General features: G+C 34.5%; 1 protein-coding gene across 3 annotated transcripts; it reads left to right on the forward strand.

Moving 5' to 3' along the window:
• Positions 1 to 2,695: 2,695 nt before the first annotated feature.
• LOC132561900 (probable global transcription activator SNF2L2) lies at positions 2,696 to 21,781 on the forward strand. 3 transcript variants are annotated; one of them, XM_060226613.1, is made up of 33 exons: positions 2,696 to 2,773; positions 4,867 to 4,997; positions 5,177 to 6,044; positions 6,322 to 6,513; positions 7,006 to 7,276; positions 7,833 to 7,959; positions 8,101 to 8,274; positions 8,829 to 9,002; positions 9,239 to 9,430; positions 9,708 to 9,838; positions 9,978 to 10,038; positions 10,295 to 10,392; positions 10,565 to 10,706; positions 10,955 to 11,118; positions 11,601 to 11,778; positions 12,051 to 12,179; positions 12,387 to 12,500; positions 13,219 to 13,332; positions 13,447 to 13,554; positions 13,773 to 13,906; positions 14,187 to 14,329; positions 14,853 to 15,040; positions 15,472 to 15,702; positions 16,065 to 16,142; positions 16,434 to 16,541; positions 16,665 to 16,775; positions 17,070 to 17,299; positions 17,606 to 17,711; positions 18,241 to 18,342; positions 18,691 to 18,835; positions 19,161 to 19,207; positions 19,584 to 19,673; positions 20,802 to 21,781. In XM_060226613.1, the coding sequence occupies exons 2-33, from the start codon at positions 4,896 to 4,898 to the stop codon at positions 20,883 to 20,885; spliced, it is 5,136 nt and encodes a 1,711-aa protein (XP_060082596.1). In that variant the 5' UTR covers positions 2,696 to 2,773; positions 4,867 to 4,895; the 3' UTR covers positions 20,886 to 21,781. The 3 variants fall into 3 exon arrangements, with proteins under 3 accessions (XP_060082596.1, XP_060082604.1, XP_060082612.1); XM_060226621.1 differs by having other exon boundaries at positions 10,298 to 10,392; XM_060226629.1 differs by having other exon boundaries at positions 20,769 to 20,891.
• The last annotated feature ends 778 nt before the right edge of the window (positions 21,782 to 22,559 follow it).

Here is a 22,559-nt window from a genome sequence, read left to right on the forward strand (position 1 = left end):
CAGAGGAAGCTTGGTCTACATTAGTGTTAGATGTAACGTGGACTATTAAAACTCTCATTTTGGAAACTTATAATCCACACCACAAAATTCTTCCTTAAGAAGACTTAGATTCCCCAATAAATCTGGACTCTGCACTAATTCATCTCGTAATTGACACATTTGAAAAAAATAATCAAACCAAAGTTTATTGAAACAACACATATGCACACAAATAGATTCTTATTGTTTGCAAAATATGAAAAAATCCATTGAAAACTTCAGTAAGTCCAAATTCAGTGACAATATTCGTGATCATATAGTTATTGCATGATTTATTTGTCGATGAAACACTTCGAGGAGTAAAATCACAAGCAATAACCAAATATGCACTTATATCATTGCCAAGAACAGCAGAACCTAGAAAATTCGTAGCTACCAATAAACCACAGATCTAACAACCCGTTTAAAATTTATAGGCAGATTGCAAGGATCAGGGGCAAAGACAACAATTATCACATGTTATGCCACTGAGAAGCCATTATGTAGTTCATATATTCAGCCGTTTCAGGTTGAGACATGCTAATGATACTTTATGTCTACGCTACTAGATTTTGCTAAAATCAGACTGACTACATTATTTATCTTGTTTCTACTTTGTAAAATAACGAAAATAACATTCATGACATTTAGTTTAAATTCTGTGCTCGTCTTTACCTTTCTAAATTAGATTGATGCACATGATATAAAGCTCAAAAGCCCCCGCCTCCATGGACGCCATTTACGGAAGTGTTTTCATTGGTTCCCGTGGAAGGGGACGTAAATCGATTCGACTATCCGCTGCAAAAGTTATAGTCTGTTTCTTTAAGTCAAAATTGCAGACGACGCAAAGGGTAGACGATAACCGAAATATTCAAAGCATTATGTAAAGCTGGATCATAAGTATTTGTATTGTGTCACATATCGGACATCAATTGTATTTCCTCATATTAACTGATATCATATCTCATCACTCCATATTATATAGTATTCTCAAATTGATTTCACTAAGAAATTTACAACGCAATACTTTCAAAAGAAGAGAACAAAAAGGAATTAGTTGCCATATTTTATCTCATGGAAGAAATTGAGCTTAATCCTTTGGTGCATTGGTGGCTTATGCAACGTATGGTAAAAATGAGAGCAGAGGGAACAACAACAACAACAAAAACTAAACCAATTGTTTGAAAGTAAGTTAAAACAAAAACAAACAAAAAATATGCCTTTAACCGTTAGGCCTATGACTTTAAAAACATTGGACTTTGCAACATCAAGAAACAATGAAGTCAGTGGTGCCCATTTTGACCACTCGAGTCATACATAACTTATACATTGTTTTAATCGTCAAGTGAACAGCAAGGTGGTGTCTCGTTATATTTTAATCAATTAGCAACTGGTGACCTCTTAATTGAACAGCATGCGGGAGGTTCATCATAACAAGTTTCTAGAGATATACAAAGGAGTTCCGCAAGCAGGCCTGTATGTGAAAGGGTTAGAACCATAAACCTAGGGTCTCAACTAGAGTTAGTTCTACCGACTGAGAAACCGCGGCCCCCTATAAAGAAAGCATTGATGGACTGAGATATGACTGATTTATGAATATGTGGTGTGATACAGTTCTTGAAAGTGTCTTTGTGTCGATAAACTGTGAAGTTATAACCATTATGATTGAACCATATAAGACTTTAATTATTAAATTTAAAAAGCTGTACACTGGTGTCATAATCAAAGCTTTAAGTTTAAATTTCACAATCGAAAGTCTCTTCCTAAGATGATGCAAATAGGTTTACTCCGTATAAGATCTACCGTACATCATGGTCGCAGCCTAGCACATACATTACATAGTCAAACCACGGACAAAGCATTTCAAAAGCCCGCCTTTAATAAACTAGAAGACTAGTTTGACGTCTGACAATCGTACGGAATCGCTATTCAATCTGTAAAGCTTTAGAAAACGTCCGCCTCCTTTTACCTTTTACAGTTTTCAATCGCCGTTTGTTATGAAATCTCATTCTAAACGTACCGATCACAACGTAACAAAATTAATATGGTCGAGATTTCCATTCATAATTATCAATATCCATTGTTTTTATAAGCTGTTGAATAAGAAAATGTCAATTCTCGTAAGTGTGAGTTAAAATAACTTCATTTTTCATATGCATACTCAATGCATGTCGACATTTTTACCCAAGATCTTTATTCAACATTAAGCTAACCATACAGAAAATCGTCGAAAATTTTGTTTTGCATTTTTTCAAACTACATTACAAACTATTAATGCAATAAATAAGAACAAGTGTCAAATAGCTTCAGAAATATACATATAAAACAATCGGTGACAAATTTTCATTCGAGACATTCGTGAAAAAATGCAGACGGCTGCCAAAGATGCAACGTGCTATTTGGGTCATTAGCACAGTCACGCGGCATCTACACACAACGTTCGGTTGTTCGCAACAAATTCCGATTCCTTTACTGGACTCGTTAGAATGATATAACATTGAATAGTGTTTGCCGTAAATGCATTCTATCTTCAATAATACATTACGACATGTTACTGACCGCTAAGGTCCGAGGATCGTGTTACGGTGGTGACCTCGCTGACGTAATCTTGAAATAGACTATAGTTATTCTTCGTAAACGCCAAGGTCGCGTGGGCTGCGCCGCACTCAGTGCGCGGTGTGACGATAAAGAATATTACCGATCGACTCTTTGATCTACACTGTGCCACTGTAGGAACGAAAAGTCCCTAAAGCCGGTAAGCAGCGTGGTCGCTCTGCGTAAACATAGTGTTAAGTTGTGTATTGCAGCTTGTGGTACTGTGACAGGAGCATTTCTTGGGTCCAAATGGTCTGTAAAGACGAAAAATTGGGATTTATTGGCGACGTTGTTGTGTCTTTGTTGATCGTCGGCCGACACTACTCCGGTCGAATTCTTCCATACGTGGTGTCCGTTGTGTTCATATTTATGTAAAAATATCTTTGTGTATTTGTCTAGAATGTGAGAGTTGAGGAATATCTACCACTGAGTAATGGATTATTCGATACCACAGAATGTGTTCGGATTTATACGTTTAAAATAGCCTGTCATGGCTAGGATCAAACATGGCTGGATGGCTGACTAGCGTTTCTCTTCACTCATAAGATCGTTTTACTATTCCTGTTTCTGAACAACTGATATTGATAATAACTGAAAAAAGACACTTATCATGTAATTCAGGTCATATAACGACACAAGACTTATTGTCATGGAAAATTTTGAAATAACACAAAGATATATCTTCGATTTTTCATTACCGGCATGCCAGGGAGGCCGACCGTTATCGGGACATGTGAATCGACCATGTACTTTGTTTAGGATCCTAATTATGTATTTTATAGGCAAAGCAAAAGTAGACCAACTGCCGCGCTATTTTTATGAAACTCACCATAGATGATTTTGGTACTATTTTAGTTTATATTTCATAAGTTTAAAAATTATTATTTAATTAACACTTTTAAAGTGGCATGGCTCTCTCTGTGGCCAGTCTGGGTGCAGATTCTGTAATTGCCAGTATAAGGGAAAATAGGGTACTCATGAATAATCTTTTTTTGAAACTTATCAGAAATTTAGTAGAAACGGTATCAATTATCACTGTACTTTTTATTTATTTACACTCACTAACCATCGGTTTGTTTGACGACTTTAGTGTCCATAGATTAAAGGTCAGAATTTAAGTTGTAGGATACTCTTGTGCGAGACATATCTGTGAAAGGAAATTCTATATGTACATACAATAATATTAGATTGATTTTATTTTATAAGTAAGTGGTATTTCTTTGCTTGATCACTCTAATTAGATTTAATGATTCTATTTGGATAATGAGTTCAGTGGTGGTGAACTGTTCTATCGCCCAGAATAATTGTACTTGGTATTCTTAAAAGAGTGAAATTACTGTGCCTTGATATAAGAAATTAAATTAAACTATACATTTGAATATTACATTTTTTATCAGGAACAGCATTACTATTGCTTAAAGCTATCTGTTCATGGACTTAGAAGTGTGTTTTGTTTTATTGTATTTGTGATACAAGCAAATGAAGCAAAATTAACTTATTGTTAGGATTTGTAATAAGAAAATATGTCCTATCATGTGTTGCTGTATAAAGATAGCATTTGTTAACAGACAGAATCTATTGTATAACATTACAACTTGAGTAGGAGCTGTGATAGCTCAGTTGACTAACCAGTGGAGAAGACTTGGGGTGTGTGCTTTGATGCTCCCTATTTGTAGCGTTTTGTGTTTCACAGGAAATTGAGAAACAACAGTTCCACTGTTGTGTTTTAAGGTGCAAGATGCTTTATCTTAATTGTTATTGGTTGTATGTGACAGGTGTATTAATCAATGAGGTACTACGTGGAGACATTGTCTCAAAATGACCATAACTGTTCATATGGCAATAAACCCAGCAAATAATCAAGTATTATCTTATTGACAGAAATATTTATATAACCAGTGCAATATGTCCTTAGCAAATATGTTGTTGGTAGTCATCTAAAGCTGTTTTAGTTGAGAGGAAGATTTGAAGAGTATTCTTGGGTTCAAAAACTTGTTTATTATTTCCTTTGGGATAGGCGTGCATTTGCCTTACAATGTGAAAAAATTGAAAATTGTCAAAACAAATTTATTCGTTTTTGACCATGAACCAGCTTAACTTTATATGATACTCAGTTTTATTCAAAATCTTTGTTTTTCTGAAGTGATTGAAAAACTGAAGAACTTCTGCCATTGAACAGGAAGAAAGTACATTTTAACAGGCAGAAAGTCAGGTTATAATGTTTTTAAATTGTATTTCTTTGTTTTGTAACAGGCCAGGAAGCCTTACCCCTCTGTGCCGTGATGGCTGCAGGGGAAGACAAGATGATGCCTGGTCCCCCACCACCTGTTCCAGGTTACCCACAGCAGAACCAGGCCCAAGATAACATGCAAATGATTCAGAAGGTTAATGCTTTAACTTGACTTGGCCATATATGTTTGTATCAGTTGTTGTGAACATCTCTTTGAATTGAGACTTTTTGGGAGAATATATGTTCTAATGTTTGACGTAAGATACTCGATCACAAGAATTGTATTTTTCAAATGATTTGCCAGTCATGTCATTGAATTTCCAACTCTTTCAGGCAATGAATCAAATGGAAGAAAAGGGGTTGCAAGAAGATCCAAGATATGCACAACTAATGGCAATGGCTGACAGGGCCAGATCTGGCATGCACCCTCCAGGAATGCCTGGTGGTATGTCCCAAGGAATGCCAGGTGGACCACAGCACCATGGCATGCAGGGCCCTCGATCACAAAACCAAGGTCAGAGGATGGCTACGTCCCCGTCTCCTGGTATGGGAGGTCATCAAGGAATGCCTGGCTCCTCTCACAACATGCCTCCAGGACCACAGGGGATGTCTGGTGGGCCAGGTATGATGCCTGGTGGACCACAGGGAATGCATTCAGGTCAGCAAAGTATGCCTGGACCTGGGGGCCAGAACATGGGTGGAGGTCAGCCTCACAGGATGGGAAACATGGGACCAAATCAGGGTATGCCCAATGGGTCTATGGGAATGTCAGGCTCTAGTATGCCAAACCCTGCATTGGGAGGACCCAACATGACAGCACCTCCTAGTGGTCCACCCAACATGAATTTACCTCAAAACATGCCAAATAGCTCCAGCAGTGCAGGACCAAATGTCAGTCAGCCGTCGGGTCCACACATGTCTGGTGGACCAAATATGGGTGGATACAACATGGCAAACCAGAGTGGTCAAGGAATGCCCAGTAACAGTGGAGGGTCCCCCGGTATGGGTGGACCAGGTATGAATGGACCAATGACTGGAAATAGTTCTGGGATGGGAAATCATGGTATGTCTGGTGGTAGTTCTGGAGGTCCAATGGGTCATTCTATGCCAATGGATGACATGAGATCCATGAGTCATGGAAACGGACATTCATCATTGGGGCCACCTAATTCAAGGATGGATCAAGATCAAAATCAGCAAGGTAGATATTAATTGTAGAATTGATAGTTAACATGATTAAAAATTGTCTAAATTTTGGTAAGTGTTATGACTATTGCAAAATAGATTCATCAAAATAGCACAAGTACTAAATGTTAAAAGTTTTTTAAGTACTGTGTTACAAGAACTTTGAAATTGGTAGATAAGGAAATATACTTGCAGTCTATAGTTAGGTATTTTCTATAAGGTTTAAATATTGTTGACAAAAACTTTTTGTGTGTTACTACATCAAATACATCGATACAATGTGTATATTCCAGGCCAGCAGAACATGCCACCAAACCAGAGTGGTGGTCCATCACGATACAACTTCTCAACCCCCCAGCTTACGCAACTGCGGGGACAGATCATGGCCTACAAACTTCTAGCACGAAACCAAAGCATTCCAGAAAATGTACGCATGGCAATTGAAGGAAAACGCCAATTTGGGAGTGGATCAAGACCAATGATGGGTAAGACTACAAAAGAGATGTTAGAGATAATTAAAAAAAATTATTCAAATCCAATAGGGAGGTTTTACAGAGGACATTATTAAAGCAGCTCCCTCATAATACAGATATCTCACTAGCTACTTTTCTGAAATGATCTGAAAAGAATGGGTATGAAAATTTCTAAAAAATGTAATTCTCCTTTCCTTGTATTGAATACTAACTTTTCATTTTAATACCCAAACAAAAAAGTTTATATTTTGAAAGGACTAATATTAATCAGTACTCTTAACATACATATTTTTAAGGCAATCTTATTTGGTGTTTTTCATGCTGAAACATATTGCACTAAAATATGATTGCCATGAATGTTGTTTCTGAGTGCATTTTATTAAGCAATCTTAGTAGATGGCTTCTTCATCATTACACCAATTTTCAAAAAGTGACAATGCACTAAAGTTTATTTTTGCCAGACTAATAACTTTTACATGATATGAAATGTTTTTAATTTTACAGACTCTAACCAACAACAGCGAATTCCTCAACAACCGCCGCAACCTCATATGCCTCCGCAAAACATGCATTACCCAGGTGGGCAAAATATGCCCCAGGGACAACCTGGTCAGCCTACCCAGCAGGGCTCACAGCCCCGTCCCCAATCCCAACAGACACCTCCCTCTTCTGTCCAATCTGTGCTTTCTATGCAACAAAAGCAGAGTCGGATTGCACCTGTTGCTAAACCCCAGGGGCTGGACCCTTTAGAGATCCTCAATGAAAGAGAAAACAGGTAAGATTTCCTGCAAACTGGAATTGTGACAAAAGCAAAATCAGTATTAGAACCTTGTTTTTATATACTAAAGATCAAAGTATATCAAAGTAACAGAACAAGCTTTGAAGATGCCCTATGGAATACCCATTGTGCTAAGTAAATAAAGCTGTTAGTCTTGATTGTAAGGTTTATATACACCTTGATTAGATTATTTTAGATGTTGTTTTTGATATAAGATTATTGCAGATAAGTAGATGTTATGGAGGTCATTATTGCTCCTGTGAAAACATGTATTTTTGTGAAGCTCAACTTTTGTGATCTCTCCAAAAATGATATTTCATGGACACATAATTTTGTAGAAAAATATAGCCCAATGAATGTACTTACATTTGTTTCAGTTTTCGTACCCACAAAGTGAATGAAAATAAATCCTCCGCAGAAATTATGATTTTACAATAAATGTATAGATTGAAGACATAATCAATGTCATTCGAAACCGACCAAATTTCATTTAAACAAAGTGTGAATCTCAAATATTTTATATTGTCTTCTAATTGATCCATACATATTACAGAATTTCATCCAGAATATCATCAAGAATAAAAGAACTTGAATACCTGCCAGGAATAATGGAGGAAGATATGAAAGTTAAAGCCATGATTGAGTTCAGAGCTCTGAGATTACTCAATTTTCAAAGACAGGTAAAAAAAAAAAAATCAGCAACCTCATTCATATTGTTTTTAAGATAAAATTCATTTTGATAAATAATAATACTTGATTTTGAAATATCTTCAGTGAGTTGAATGTGAATGATAAATGAATTGTTTTCTGGATCAATACAGTTGAGGTCAGAGGTTGTAGCATATATGAGGAAAGATACAACTCTGGAGACTGCATTAAATACCAAAGCCTATAAGAGAAGCAAGAGACAGTCACTGAGGGAGGCACGTGTCACAGAAAAACTTGAAAAACAACAGAAACTGGAACATGAAAAGCGACGCAGACAGAAACATCAGGTTAGTGAGGAGATGAATCAATGTAGCTTCTGAAGAAGTGTCAAAACTTCCTGTCTGTGGAGTAATTCATTTGTCTATTCATCATCATACACATATGGATCCAGGTTCTTAATGTGATGCCAGTATTTATTTGATACAGTCAAACCTCGCTATGTCGAACTTGTATAACTCGAAGACCACATTTAATTCAAAGCATTTTGTCGGGTCTCTGCCTATCTTGACACAAAACATTTGAACTTGCCTACATCAAATACTCTGCTCTCTTGAAGTTTCCCATGGCCTACCAAGGTGGAGATAATGATGTTTGATTGTATTTTAGTTTCATATTGGTGATTAGGATATTTATTACTGCTGTACCAATTCAGTTTGGCAATTGCCAGGTATAATTAGGTGTTTTTAATTTGGCTATTGATTGCATTGTTAAGTATTCTTTCAAGATGTAGTGAAAGAGTTATCACATATTAAAATATGCTAATGACATTGATGTCTTAAACATTTATTGACAGAATATTTCACTGAATCAAATTTTTTAACTTCCCCACGGAAAATTGCAGGAATATCTAAATGCTGTGCTGCAACATGCAAAGGATTTCAAAGAATTCCATCGCAATGTATCTGCAAAGATCAGCAAACTGAACAAAGCTGTGATGGTACATCATGCTAACACAGAAAGAGAACAGAAGAAGGAACAAGAAAGACTAGAGAAAGAACGTATGAGAAGACTCATGGTAAGTGTGTTAATTCATCTGTAATATTATTGTGTCATTTCATCCTTTGGTTGAAAATTCATTGTGTAGAAATTATGTTCGGGCTTATCAATGTCTTTATTACCTTGCTGAATTTGTCTCTTTAAGGGTGAAAATATCAGTTAAACTGGAGATAAAATTTACAAATATTTTTTTTATTGCCAATCTTGTGCGGTCGTACTGAATTGAAAATAAAATTGATAATGTTTATTGTATAGGCGGAAGATGAAGAAGGTTACAGAAAACTCATTGATCAAAAGAAAGACAAGCGTCTGGCATACCTCCTTCACCAGACTGATGAATACATCACAAACCTCATGTCTCTGGTATCAGCACATAAAGAGGAAATAAGGAAGAAGAAACAGGCCAGAAAAAACAAAAAGAAGAAGGAACCTGGTGATCATCCTGATGTATGTTATTTATTGATGATTTGATTTTTAAAAAAAAATTTTTGTAGTACAATCTATTAATGTACCAATAATATAATGGACCAAATACCACTAATATGATTTACCAAACGCCAGTTACTCAGACTAACAGGGAATATATTTGAAAAACATAAAGATTTGATATGACTCAAAAAGAACAAGTATTCCATTGCAATATTTAGGTTTTGGAAACCTGATTCCTATAATGATAGAATCCTGTATTTGTTGCTTGATGGTAATAAGTACTGTTGCTTTACAGAATCCTGATGAGAGTTCGAACATGAGTGAACCAAGAATATCTGTGATAGAAACAAACACCGGTAAAGTTCTGAGTGGTGAAGATGCTCCAATGTCCAGTCAACTTGAAGCCTGGTTAGAAATGCATCCAGGGTAAGAAAATACTCCAATACGATGGAACTTTTTTTGTGTGAGATTTAAACGATTAGTATGTTTTAATTTCGTATTTCCTTGCAGGTTCTCTCAAAATGTATTAGAGATGTGAATGTTTACTTTTTTTTAATTAATTAAGGTATGAAGTAGCCCCTAGAGAAGATGGTGAAGAAGATGATGAAGAGGAAGAGGAGGAAGAGGTAAGTTTGTTTTAAAAGTTTCATTAAGAAGAAAAGCTTGCCTTTAGATTAATACTTCTGAAATCTTATGTTTAATTTTGCAGAAGGTATACGAAAAAGTTTGATTAAAAAGTTGTACAAATCAATATTTTATCTACAAATGATTTTGTCTGGTTATATGCAACTTTCCTAGTAGATGCATTATGTAGAGGATTAATAACTCGAAATAGAGTATGAAATTTCTTCAACAAAAAATGTGTGCATCTTTCATCACCAGCAGGAAGAGATATTGCCACTTCCCCCTCCAGCCATCAACAGACCTCAGATACAGTCAGTTGATGACTTAGCTGAACATGAAGCAACAGAAATTATCAAGTAAGTTACCTTGTTGAAATATATTATTTGTCAAAAGATTGATTAACAGTGATCTTATTGAATAACACCTGTTCACAATTTAAAAGGATTTTAATATTTAATGTTTGTTTCAAATTTACTTGATTTGTGTACAATTTGGAGACTGATGCTTATATTATCATTGTCTCAACAGAACTGCAGAATCACGTCTGGATGATGATGAATATCATAACCAAGTGGAAATGAGGAATTACTACAATGTAGCTCACACTGTTCATGAGTCTGTGACTGAACAGGCTAGCATCATGATCAATGGAAAACTGAAACACTACCAGGTCTGTAAGGAAATAGCTAACACATTACATTTCATTGAGTGTTCTTTCTTCACAATGTTCTTTACATTCCTTGACCTTATTAGTTATGCTTTGATCATTTTTTAAAGATTAGTAATGAAATAAAACTACTTAAGTACTTGTCAAGCCTCATTCTAGTTGGGACTACATGTTTTGAGTGTGTCTTATTTTGCACTTTTGCTAAATTGTTGTTGTTCTACACTAAAATGATCTTATTTGTGTTTAAACAGATCAAAGGATTGGAGTGGATGGTGTCTTTGTATAACAACAATTTGAATGGTATTCTGGCAGATGAAATGGGTCTGGGAAAGACAATCCAAACCATTGGCTTGATTACCTACCTTATGGAGACCAAGAGGATTAATGGACCATTCCTCATCATTGTTCCACTCTCGTATGTACTTTGTCTTTACAGAAAGCATGAATATGTTGTCGATTTCAAACCCATATATTATATATACAAAATATTTTAGATATTAAAAATAAATAGTATTAAACCCTTGTCTGTGAACTAAGATTCTTACAACACACAGAACCATAAATATTGGTACATAATGGTTCAGTTTAACAACACTCACATGGGTTAAAAGTTTGGCAACTAAAAGGATTTGTCTAATTTCATGTTGTACTGTCATTGTTATGTACAAACTCTTGTATCATTAATAGTTCGTTAAAGGCATGATCAAATGTTTTATACCATAATTGAATATTTGTTGTGATTTTAATATCTTATTTAGAAATTGTATACGTAGACATACTTATATACTTATACAAATATACTTGGCAAACATTAAGACTTGGAAGTATTAAAACATTTTTACTTGTGTTTGTTTACAGTACACTCTCAAATTGGCTTTTACTTGTGTTTGTTTACAGTACACTCTCAAATTGGCTTTTGGAGATAGAAAAGTGGGCACCTTCAGTCATTACTATATCATACAAGGGTTCTCCTGTCACCAGACGTGCCCTAGCTCCACAACTCAAGATGGGCAAGTTCAATGTGTTGCTTACGACATATGAATACATCATTAAGGACAAGTCTGTCTTAGCAAAGGTAAATTGATATACTACTTACATTTTAATTTCCAGCCATTGTTTCCCAAATTTTTGATTGCTGGTTTAATGTTGTTTTGGTTTGGAAAGTGTCCAGTTGCATGAATATTTCTTCATCGTAACATGCATTTCAAATATTTTTAGATGTGGGAAGTCAGATAAGTGTTTCATGGAATTTGTGAACATTCAGTGCTATTTCATAAGAAAAAAAGACTCTTAACATTTTTATCTTCAGTCCTTGGTTCAAAGTGGTTTTTTTTGTAAATTTTCTAGTTGCGTTGGAAGTATATGATCATTGATGAAGGACATCGCATGAAGAACCACCATTGTAAACTGACTCAGGTTCTTAACACACACTACTGTGCTCCCCACCGCTTGTTGTTGACAGGCACACCTCTTCAGGTAAGACTGTGACCTAATATTGACATATTTGATAAAAGTAAATTTTCCCTATTTAATAGATAAATACAAGTGTAGTTTCATTGTTTACACTCTTACAAATTACAGTCTGCTTGAAAAGTTGCTTTAGGCAATGTAATGATGTATAATTGTTTAAAAGCTATAATGTTGTAAAAGGTGTTACCTAATAAATTCATTATTTGTTTACAGAACAAACTGCCAGAATTATGGGCTCTTCTTAACTTCCTGTTGCCAAGTATCTTCAAATGCTGTACTACATTTGAACAGTGGTTCAATGCACCTTTTGCCATGACTGGAGAAAAGGTACAGTATAGCACTTATATTCAGTTATTCCAGTGGGGCTCATTCTAATGTTGTGTGAGTTTACTTGGTCTAAGTATGTACAGTGATACCAAATCTGTGGAATTACATGTAAAGTTTTGCATCAGTATTACATACTGCAGAAAATTGTAAATATTTATCATTGGTATCTGAAGTGATTTCCAGGAAAACTGAAGTCTTGTTCTCAATAATTCTCATTACTCACATTTAAAAGTGTGCTGTTATAAAGGTATATTCCTTATTAACTATCTGTAGTGATAGGTTTGATTATTTTTGGACATTTTTATCAATCTTTGGACATTTTTATCGATCTGACCTCAGATCTCTAGGTTTTGTTTCGGGGTATCTTTCATAGAATTTGAATTGATACTCTAAAATCATGCATTTTTTGGGGTTCAATTTTTATGATTTTTCTATTTTAAAAATGATATCTTGTGAACACTTGATTTCATGGATAAATATAGCTCGATAGATCTTCCTATACTAATATAACATTCTTGGATTTTAAGTTCCAATGAAATCATAAAAATAGATCCTTTATGAAAATGAATGAGTAGACAGTAGTTTGCTAAGAATGATTTATTTTGAAGTCCTAGCATCAGGTAGATGTTTTGCTAGACTAGCCTTTATTCAGTGTCCATTCTTGAGTTGTGCTGGCGTGGCTTTATATTTTGTTACATTCTTTTACATCTGATTCCAGGTTGAGTTAAATCAAGAAGAGACCCTCCTTATTATTCGACGTTTACACAAAGTGTTACGTCCATTCTTGTTACGACGTCTGAAGAAGGAGGTGGAATCTCAGCTGCCTGACAAGGTATGATCACAGCCGTAACAATAATATCTTAAGATTATCAATTCCTTTTCTACTGTACTTCAGCACATGTTGGTCTTTTTAAGTTTGACATGACTTATTTTTTAATCTTTATAGGTTGAGTATGTGATCAAATGTGAGATGTCAGCACTTCAGCGTGTCGTTTACAGACACATGCAGTCTAGAGGCATTTTGTTGACAGATGGCTCTGAAAAGGACAAAAAGGTTGGTAAACATCAGTTTAGTACCTACATTAATAATGTATTAATTGTTAAATTTGCAGTTAAGGCACAAATATAAGTACAGCAAACATGAATTGTTTTAAGTATGAAATGTTCAAAGAAGTGGTTTGTGATTATAGAAAAGAAAAAAAAAGATTGAAATCATAAAAATCAATGTTTCATATTTCCACAATATTCTTAATTTATGAAATTTGTCCACAGGGCAGAGGAGGTGCCAAGACAATGATGAATACCATCATGCAGTTACGAAAGATCTGCAATCATCCATTCATGTTCCAACATTTAGAAGAGGCATTTGCAGAGCACCAAGGCTTGTCAACTAATGTTGTGCAAGGGTATGTATTCATTTATTCCAAATGATGGTTTGAGTTTTTACATGATGTAGGCATAAATAAGCCATAGCTTCATTTATTTGGTTATTATATAAGCCTCAAAGAAAAAAAACTGAAAGGAAACATTTTTTGACATTCATGATAAATGTGTTGATTTTTCCTACAAATACACTCTAGAATGCTTGAGTGATATGGCAAGCTTTTGTTATCCTGTATGTATTTTGAATTATTTTTTGCAATATTATCATACAATGAAAATGCAATTGTAATTATTCTGTAACAGGCCAGAGTTGTACCGAGCTGCTGGGAAGTTTGAGCTGCTGGACAGAATGTTCCCTAAACTCAAGGCAACAGGCCATAGAGTGCTACTCTTCTGTCAGATGACTTCACTTATGAGTATCATGGAGGACTACTTTGTCTACAAAGGTATGAAATATCCTAAAGATAATTGTACAAAAGGACCTAAATAAATGTGAGCACTAAAACTGTATCTAGGTTAGGTCATTTGTGGAACTGGATGTTCAAGATGGTTGCATGGCTGTGTGATTAAAGAAATTTCAAAGTGCTTAATGAAAAAGATGTATGAAGAATTGTTTTAAAATTCATCTGAAGAGGTAATTCAAAAGTTCAGTCTACATTCAATAGTTCATTTAATACACTATGGAACATGTTAAGTGTAGAATAAAGAATAGACCTGATTGAGACAAATGAGCCTTGTGTATAATGAGGCATGGGGTATTTCTCCTGTGAACTGTTTAGGGAACATTGAAGAAAATTTTTGTTTAGGAGCTTTTATCTGTTGTCTGCAACCCATTTTTTACTTACTTGGTTTTTGATAAATGATGTATTAATTACAATATGTGTTGCTGAAACAAACAAGTCTTAATCTTTAGGTTCTGAGATAATAGGAATCAATAGTGGTGTACAATTTTGTGATTCTATGTTTTAGGATACAGATACCTGCGTTTAGATGGCACAACAAAGGCAGATGACAGAGGCCAGCTTCTCAGTGTGTTCAATTGTGATGACTCTCCATACTTTGTGTTCTTACTGAGTACCAGGGCTGGAGGGCTGGGTCTGAACCTCCAGGCTGCTGATACTGTTATCATATACGACTCTGACTGGAATCCTCATCAGGTATGTCTTGCTCATATAGATAAAATGAAGAACACAAAAAGCTTGTAGAGTCTCTTCATTGGTACCAACATAATGGTAACTGCTTCATATTATCACTTACTTAATTACGCAACATATAGCTGATTTACAGGGAAGTAATTGTAAGATAACCATGCTGGTCATCATTCGTCTGTGAATACTGTCATCTTCCATCAGTATTGGAATTATACTGAAATCAAGTTTATGTGAAACTGACGCAGGATTTCCACTGATTAGTGGAAAATTCTGCATAACATATTAAACTTCAAATGTACTTATGGTATGCACTTAAAATTTACACATTTGTTTGAGTAGGGAGTTGTATTTCCTGAGCCATCTGTAAACGACATCACATGAAAGATTATCATGATTTTACCTTGCCTATACAATTTCATATTTTCCTCTGTTGGTAGGATTTGCAAGCTCAGGACAGAGCTCACAGAATTGGTCAACAGAATGAGGTACGCGTCTTGCGACTGATGACTGTGAACAGTGTAGAAGAGAGGATCCTGGCTGCTGCTCGATACAAGTTAAATGTGGATGAAAAGGTTATTCAGGCTGGGATGTTCGACAACAAGTCAACAGGAATGGAGCGACGTCAATTCCTAACCACTTTGTTGTTACAGGAAAATGATGAAGCTGAGGTATATATTCACTCAGGACACACCAATAATAATAAAAAAAAAATAACTGTTTCATTGTAACCATTATGCTTTCATTTATTGAGATTTTCCTGTAATTTCAGTATTATTGCTAAATTCTCTTGATGCAAATGAATCTTGAAAATTGATGATTATTTTGTTCATTGTGTATACTGGTGTAAAACATAAAATATTATGAGATCATTTAAAAAGCTGAGCATACATTTCTGGATTGCTAAAACACGAAAGGGAAAAGCTTCGCTTGAAATATGGACAATTATGATTAACAATATACCTGGTATCCAAAATTTTCCAATTAAATACATTTTAAGAGTATCTCAAAATTAAATGATGTTCTTAATCAGGAGGAAGATGAGGTACCAGATGATGAAACTATCAATCAGATGTTGGCCAGAACTGAGGAAGAGTTTGACCTCTATCAGGTAATCTTTGAATTGAGAGCATTAGGTTGTATGCGGTTGTATCATCCATAACTTACAGTATTTGTTGTCAGTCTAACCAATGTCAGATATAACCAGAGATAAAACCAAGAAATAAAATATGTAAGAAGTGTATAGTTAATTGAAAGATAAGCATTATATGTGAATAACAAAGATAAAAGCATGGATGCAAAACACAGATATAGATTATACAGGAGTGATGTTAGATGGCACCGTTAATGTGACAGGGACAATTTGAGTTATATTTTAAAAAACGTTTTACTTGATGGTCAGAAAATGGATATAGAGAGAAGAAGAGAGGAGGCCAGAAATCCAAACAGAAAACCCAGACTCATGGAACAGGATGAGCTGCCAAGCTGGATAGTCAAGGATGAAGCTGAGGTAATCAATGTTTGAAATATCATTTGAAAAAACTACTTGTTTATTTTCAAAATAATCTGCAGTTCTTTTCCATTGCTGCTGAATGATTGTAGCTTTTACTTATAACAATGTCTTTATTTGTAGGTTGAGAGACTGACGTTTGAAGATGAGGAAGATAAAATGTTTGGGCGTGGATCAAGACAAAGGAAGGAAGTGGACTACTCAGACTCTCTTACAGAAAAACAATGGCTCAAGGTATGTATATTAAATCATGTTTCGGGAGATCTCCTCTATAGCTGCTATAAGCAATATTTATCGAAAGTAGGGCTCTGTGGCCTTCATTTTGACCTTTGACCTACATCAAAGAAAAAGTAGATCCAGACTTTAACACCTTTGCTATTATTCGCTGGAACTTGATACTTGGTTTATGGATTCACTTTCGTGTGTGTGAGGGACTGTAATCCATGGAATTGCTTTTGTGTAAAGAAAGTTAATAATTTGTCTACATTTTCATGGCATTAACAAGTCTCATTGATTGCTATTTAACAGGCTATAGAAGATGGTAATTTAGAGGAGGTGGAGGAGCAGGTGAAGAGAGTGCCACCCACAGAGAAGAAAAAAACAAAGAAACGCAAGATGGTAGTTGTGGAAGATGATGATGATAAGAAACCAAAGAAAAAGAGAGGAAGACCACCAGTGGAAAAGCTACCACCAAACCCACCCAAACTCACAAAGATGATGAAAAAACTTCTTGATGTTATCATTCATTACAAAGACAAGTATGTTAGATTGTCATTGTGAAGCATAGACATGGCCAAACTTTGTGCTGATATTGATTTTGAGACACAGAGAAGAATGATTTGTACTTCAAACCTCGTTTCAAAGATGCATAATTTGAAAAAAAGAAACATACAATTGTCTGCGGTGCAATTGGTTTTAATCATTTATGAGATTTTGGCAGATTGTAGTGAAATTTTGTGTTTCAAGACTGATTTGAATAAAAAGAAAACATAAAGTATGGGGCTTTTCCGTATGAAAATATTCATTGAACTTGATTAATGCTTTTGCCTTGTTGATTTTCACAGTGACGGAAGAGTTTTGAGTGATGCTTTCTTTCAACTGCCATCCAAAAAAGAACTACCAGAGTACTACGAGATAATAATCAAACCAGTTGACTTTAAAAAGATAAAAGTGAGTTGATTTTATTCTGAACATTAGATGGCTGGGGTAAGAAAAATAGAAGGTCGTTAGGATGATATTTACACAACTTCTTCTCAAATAGCTGCCGGTATCTCCTACTTACTTCAGATAACACAAGATTGGTAAAGAGATGTAAGAGAATTTATCAAATAAACTGACTGCTTTTCGTTTGGTAAAGAAATGTAAGAGAATTTATCAAATAAACTGACTGCTTTTTGTTCGATACCTTCACTTCTTATTGAAACTGCTTACGAGGGCAAAGGGTTAATAATCACAAATTTTGAAAAGTTTTTTTATTAGTATTGCAGTTAAAATTCTGAATTTCCAATGTCATATAAGTAGCATAACTTAAAATAGAATCCCATTAAGTAGGATTCGTAATAAAAGTATATAACATGTAGTTTTACCATTGTTGGATGTCAAGTTTATTTTACCAAAAGAAAAAGTAAATTATCCTTGCTTGAAATACAATAGGCTGGAATTTATACATTTGTTTACATATATTGGTTTTCCTTTACAGGCACGCATTAGGGACCACAAGTACAGGAGTATTGATGACCTTGAATCAGATGTACTGACTCTTTGTGAGAATGCACAGTCTTACAACATTGAAGGATCGCTGGTCAGTATATCCCACCTCCAGTGTTTTAAACAAGCACAGCTGCATCAATTTTTTTCTTCTTAATTTTTAATTGTAGTATTTTACAATTTTCCAGTGTTTGGTAATGTGTTCACTTATTTGTTTGAATAACACGTTGTCTCATTCATTAGGTTATACATTCATGGAGCTTAAGAACCTTTACTTTCTCTCCCTATGCATATGCCTGATAAAGCCATGCAACATACAGATTCAGATTCAAGTCAGACTTTGCAGTGTAGACGATCATGATAGATTTTATACATGTTCTTTCCGAACTTAATAGACGTTAAAATCAAATTACTCTGTTTCAAGTGTGCATTTTAATTTCAGATCTATGAGGATTCCATTGTGCTACAGTCTGTGTTTACCAATGCCAGAGAAAGACTAGAGAAAGATGGCTTTAATGTGTCATCTGATGAGAGTGCTAGCAGTGATGCAGATGATGATGATGATAATGGTGATGAGGAAGATGAAGGTAATCCACAATTTTTGAGAAAATGCAAATCAGCATTAATTTATAGTTAAAAGATTAAGGGGCTAAATGTATCAGTTTGGGTCAAAATTCATACATTTGAATTGCTGAATATGTATGAAAAAAGGACACTTGAATTTTTCTCTCTTCTTGAAAAACATTTCCTTAATAGAATTAGAAATGAGACTGTGATGTATGAAAAATGAATGTTTCTACTTATCTATTTGACATACCACCATGATTCAGGGTTTCAAATTAAAATTATCCTTGACAGTAATCCAGTGACAGTGAAAGGTGAAATTTACACTGTATTTTGATTGTATTTCAGAAGTAGTTAAAGTTCAGAAAGTGAAGTTAAAAGAATCTTCGAAGAAGGTACGTAATATTTATCAATTCTCTTGACTTGAACGGACAAGTGAGCTTGTGCTGTGGCATGGCACCGTGTATGTAAGAACTATTCAAGTTTAGGAATAATACTTGGCTTCTAGCTTCTGGTTGCGAAATTCAACAAATTTTCAAAAATAACTTCTATATTATCATATTCCACTCTTGGAGAATGAAGGCACCAAGGAGTTGTATACTTAGATGGTAACTTGACTGAATGGAGTGTTACAAATACAATCAAATGCACAAAATAAAGAAAATATCTTGCATATGCATTTAATATGTTAATGTTGGGTCAGTTGATTTTTTTTTTTTTATCTGGGCATGTTTAAGCTTTGATGTTTATTGGTGGCTAATATTTTTACAGGAGAGGTCAGGTAGTGCTAGAAAACAACGCAAATCTCGAGGAAAATCAAGGGTGGTGATAAGTGATGATGAGGAAGATGGAGATGAGGAGGTAACTTGATGTTTTTTATTTTGGTATATTTGAAAAAAAAAATCTTAAAATCAGGCTTTATCTCAATGAAGCCTGCCATCTGAAATGTCTTGGAGATTATAAATACCTATATTGATTTATTGAAAAATGATTTTGCCACAAAATATAAGATCTGAATTATAACTTCTTTTTCTCTTTTCATAACTAGTAGATAGTTAAAATGGAATTTCTGTTGAAATTGCTGTGAAGCTTGTCTTATTGCTTTTGCATGTCATATCACACACCCTTCTTCATGCATGATCATCTTTCATATTCTTGATGACATTGCTCTTATACCAGTGACAAAGTCTGTAGAAATAGTCATGTAGGCTATAATCTTTATTGTGAAATGTCAATACTTCGTACATATTTCTGTTATTTCTGTTTTTTATGTGAATCTATGACATTTTTCACTAGTTAGGCATGTTCACTTGAAATTTTCACTTATCAGATTGGTATGAGATCTTTTATTATCATTTTCACGGTTTCTTTTTCTATGAATATCAGCTTTTCTATACATTGATAGGAAAGAAAGATTTTTAAAAAGGGAAAGGATTTCAATTGAATGTGAAGAAAATCAAATAATAGGAGTTTTCATCTTGCACACTACATTGAATAACATCATCCATTTCTAATGATTTCAAACTCATTTGTTAATCTTTGTATGTTATAATCTTCTGCATGTTACATGTCTTGCTTTAGTAATCAGCTAAATAATTTTCACAGTCCCAGTTCAAACTTTTCCTACAAGCATGTTATCTTAACTTCAAGTCAAGATCAGATCTTATTGCTAAAGTCAAGACTTCATTAGGTTAGGCAGTGATAGATGATCCATTATCACTTAAATTCAAGTAAAATTTTGGGGTTCGGTTGTCAGCGGAGTGTACATTTCAAAATTCAATATTTTGTTCTTCATGAGTTAATAAAATAAGATCTGATTTTAAATATTTATCTTGGTATACTACCTGGTAATATTGGTAATGGACTAGCATCAACACTATTCAGTTGATAACTCTTCCTGTAGTTGCTTTTGCATGTCTGTATCTAACTGCTTCTTTATGCATGATCATCTTTCAGGTTCTTGATGAAAGAATAAATTTACTCCAATAGGACCAATCAGAAGAAGAGACCGCTCCAAGTTCACGCAGTTCATCTAGAGTCTCCTCCCCTGCTCCAGGGCGCAGACAACGCTAAGGTGTTGAAGCTTCAGAAGTCACAGTCATGTTGCAAAATGACAAAACAAGTCACACTTTGAACATGTGAAGTCAAATTATATTTTGGGACTTGTGACTTTAAACTACACAAATGTTTGCATGTTGGATTCATTTGTATATCAATGAATTCATTTCGTAAATGAAATATAAAAAGGTGTTAATATGAAAGATACATTGCTTGCTATCACGGAAAGAAGTCAGTAGTTAGGAATCTCACTTTATTTTTCCTTCATTTAATTATTAGATGGTTATGTTGATTATTAGGGCGTACATTTGTAAAATATACATTAATTTAATGCTTGTAAAATATGTCCTTATATTGTATGTTAGTTTGCATGTGATAGAAAACAGTTTTTCTTAAAAAAAGTCATTATGTAAGTCCTTCAAAAATAAACATTGGTGCATATTTGCATCCAAAAAATAAAAAAAGTTACATAATGATAAGTTACAATGACCATTTTGTATTTTGAAATAGATCAACAAAAAATATGGAAGCTGGCTCGATATTTTTTTTGTGTTGTAAGATCGTTCCTTCAAATAAATGTTGTATATCTTTGTGTTCTCATTATAGATTCATGAATTATTCAAAAAACACATTTTAATAAACATTGAACTTCATTTCATTATCGTGGCCATACATTACGTTCATCACAAAGTTGTAAGTTGTGAATACATACTGTTTATCGTGGTTAGATTTTTCTTCTGATTCTTGTGGATCAAGTTGTAAAGCATGTTGTTAATGGAAGTCATTGTTGTCATTGCATTTATGTTTTCATAAAGAACATGGTAGAAAGATGAAATGGAAAGGTGCAATCACAACTAAATACACTTAACATTGATGTGTATATCCCTGTGTAATAAAATTTCACAGTTAAATTTCGATTTTGTTATTTTTGTTTGTTTTGACAGAAATTTACAGGTCACTGCTCTACAAGCTGCATTTCTAAACTGACTATTATGAAACTTCAGGGGTTATGATTACTTTCGCTCTCTGCACCCCTGGAATATGTCATGGCAAAATCAAAGGTACAAGTGAAGCCATTTTATTGGTACAATGAGAAAAAACTGACCAATCACAGCGTGATACGCGCCTTTTGAAGACGTCCATCTTTAAAGCTATTACAATATACTGTTGTGCAATCTAGAGATTCGTTTGATGTACATCAAAGGATCAAGTTAGCCATTTCATCTTGTTCACAAGGTGTCGCACATGGAACATACAATTTTGCCATCACATGTTCCAAGGGTGCAGAGAGTGAAAGTGATTAAAACCGCTGGAGTATCAAGGATTTCCAACTATGTACAGATTACTAGATTACCGTCAATATATACTGAAACGAATAAGAAACGCAACTTCAAATTTTAGGCTTAATAAAATAATACTTGTGAGCATTATGTCTAAATTTCATATGTAATAGTTAATATTGAAGATTGATGTACATCCTCTAAATGTTTGGAGATTTTTAAGAAAAGGTCACTTCGCTAGAAGGTCATGATTGGTAAAACCCTACGTGAATCCAAGTTGAAATGGCAGCAGTTTTGAAACCGTGCACAAATATCGTGTGCGTCCTCCTCGAGCAGCTATAGCATCTCTAATTCTTCGTTGCATCGAGTTCATCAGGGCATTGACTGTCCGTATCGGAATGTTTTTCCA

Source organism: Ylistrum balloti, unplaced genomic scaffold, assembly GCF_031769215.1.
Source record: "Ylistrum balloti isolate Yb309-2 unplaced genomic scaffold, AGI_CSIRO_Ybal_v1 Utg369668, whole genome shotgun sequence".
NCBI lineage: Eukaryota > Metazoa > Mollusca > Bivalvia > Pectinida > Pectinidae > Ylistrum > Ylistrum balloti.

Bases quoted from the DNA above. Each gene is read 5' to 3' on its own strand.
- LOC132561900 (XM_060226613.1), top strand. From the start codon at position 4,896: ATGGCTGCAGGGGAAGACAAGATGATGCCTGGTCCCCCACCACCTGTT. The intron at 6,514-7,005 runs GTAAGACTACAA...TTAATTTTACAG, and splicing joins TGGATCAAGACCAATGATGG to ACTCTAACCAACAACAGCGA. The intron at 17,712-18,240 runs GTGAGTTGATTT...TTTCCTTTACAG, and splicing joins TTGACTTTAAAAAGATAAAA to GCACGCATTAGGGACCACAA.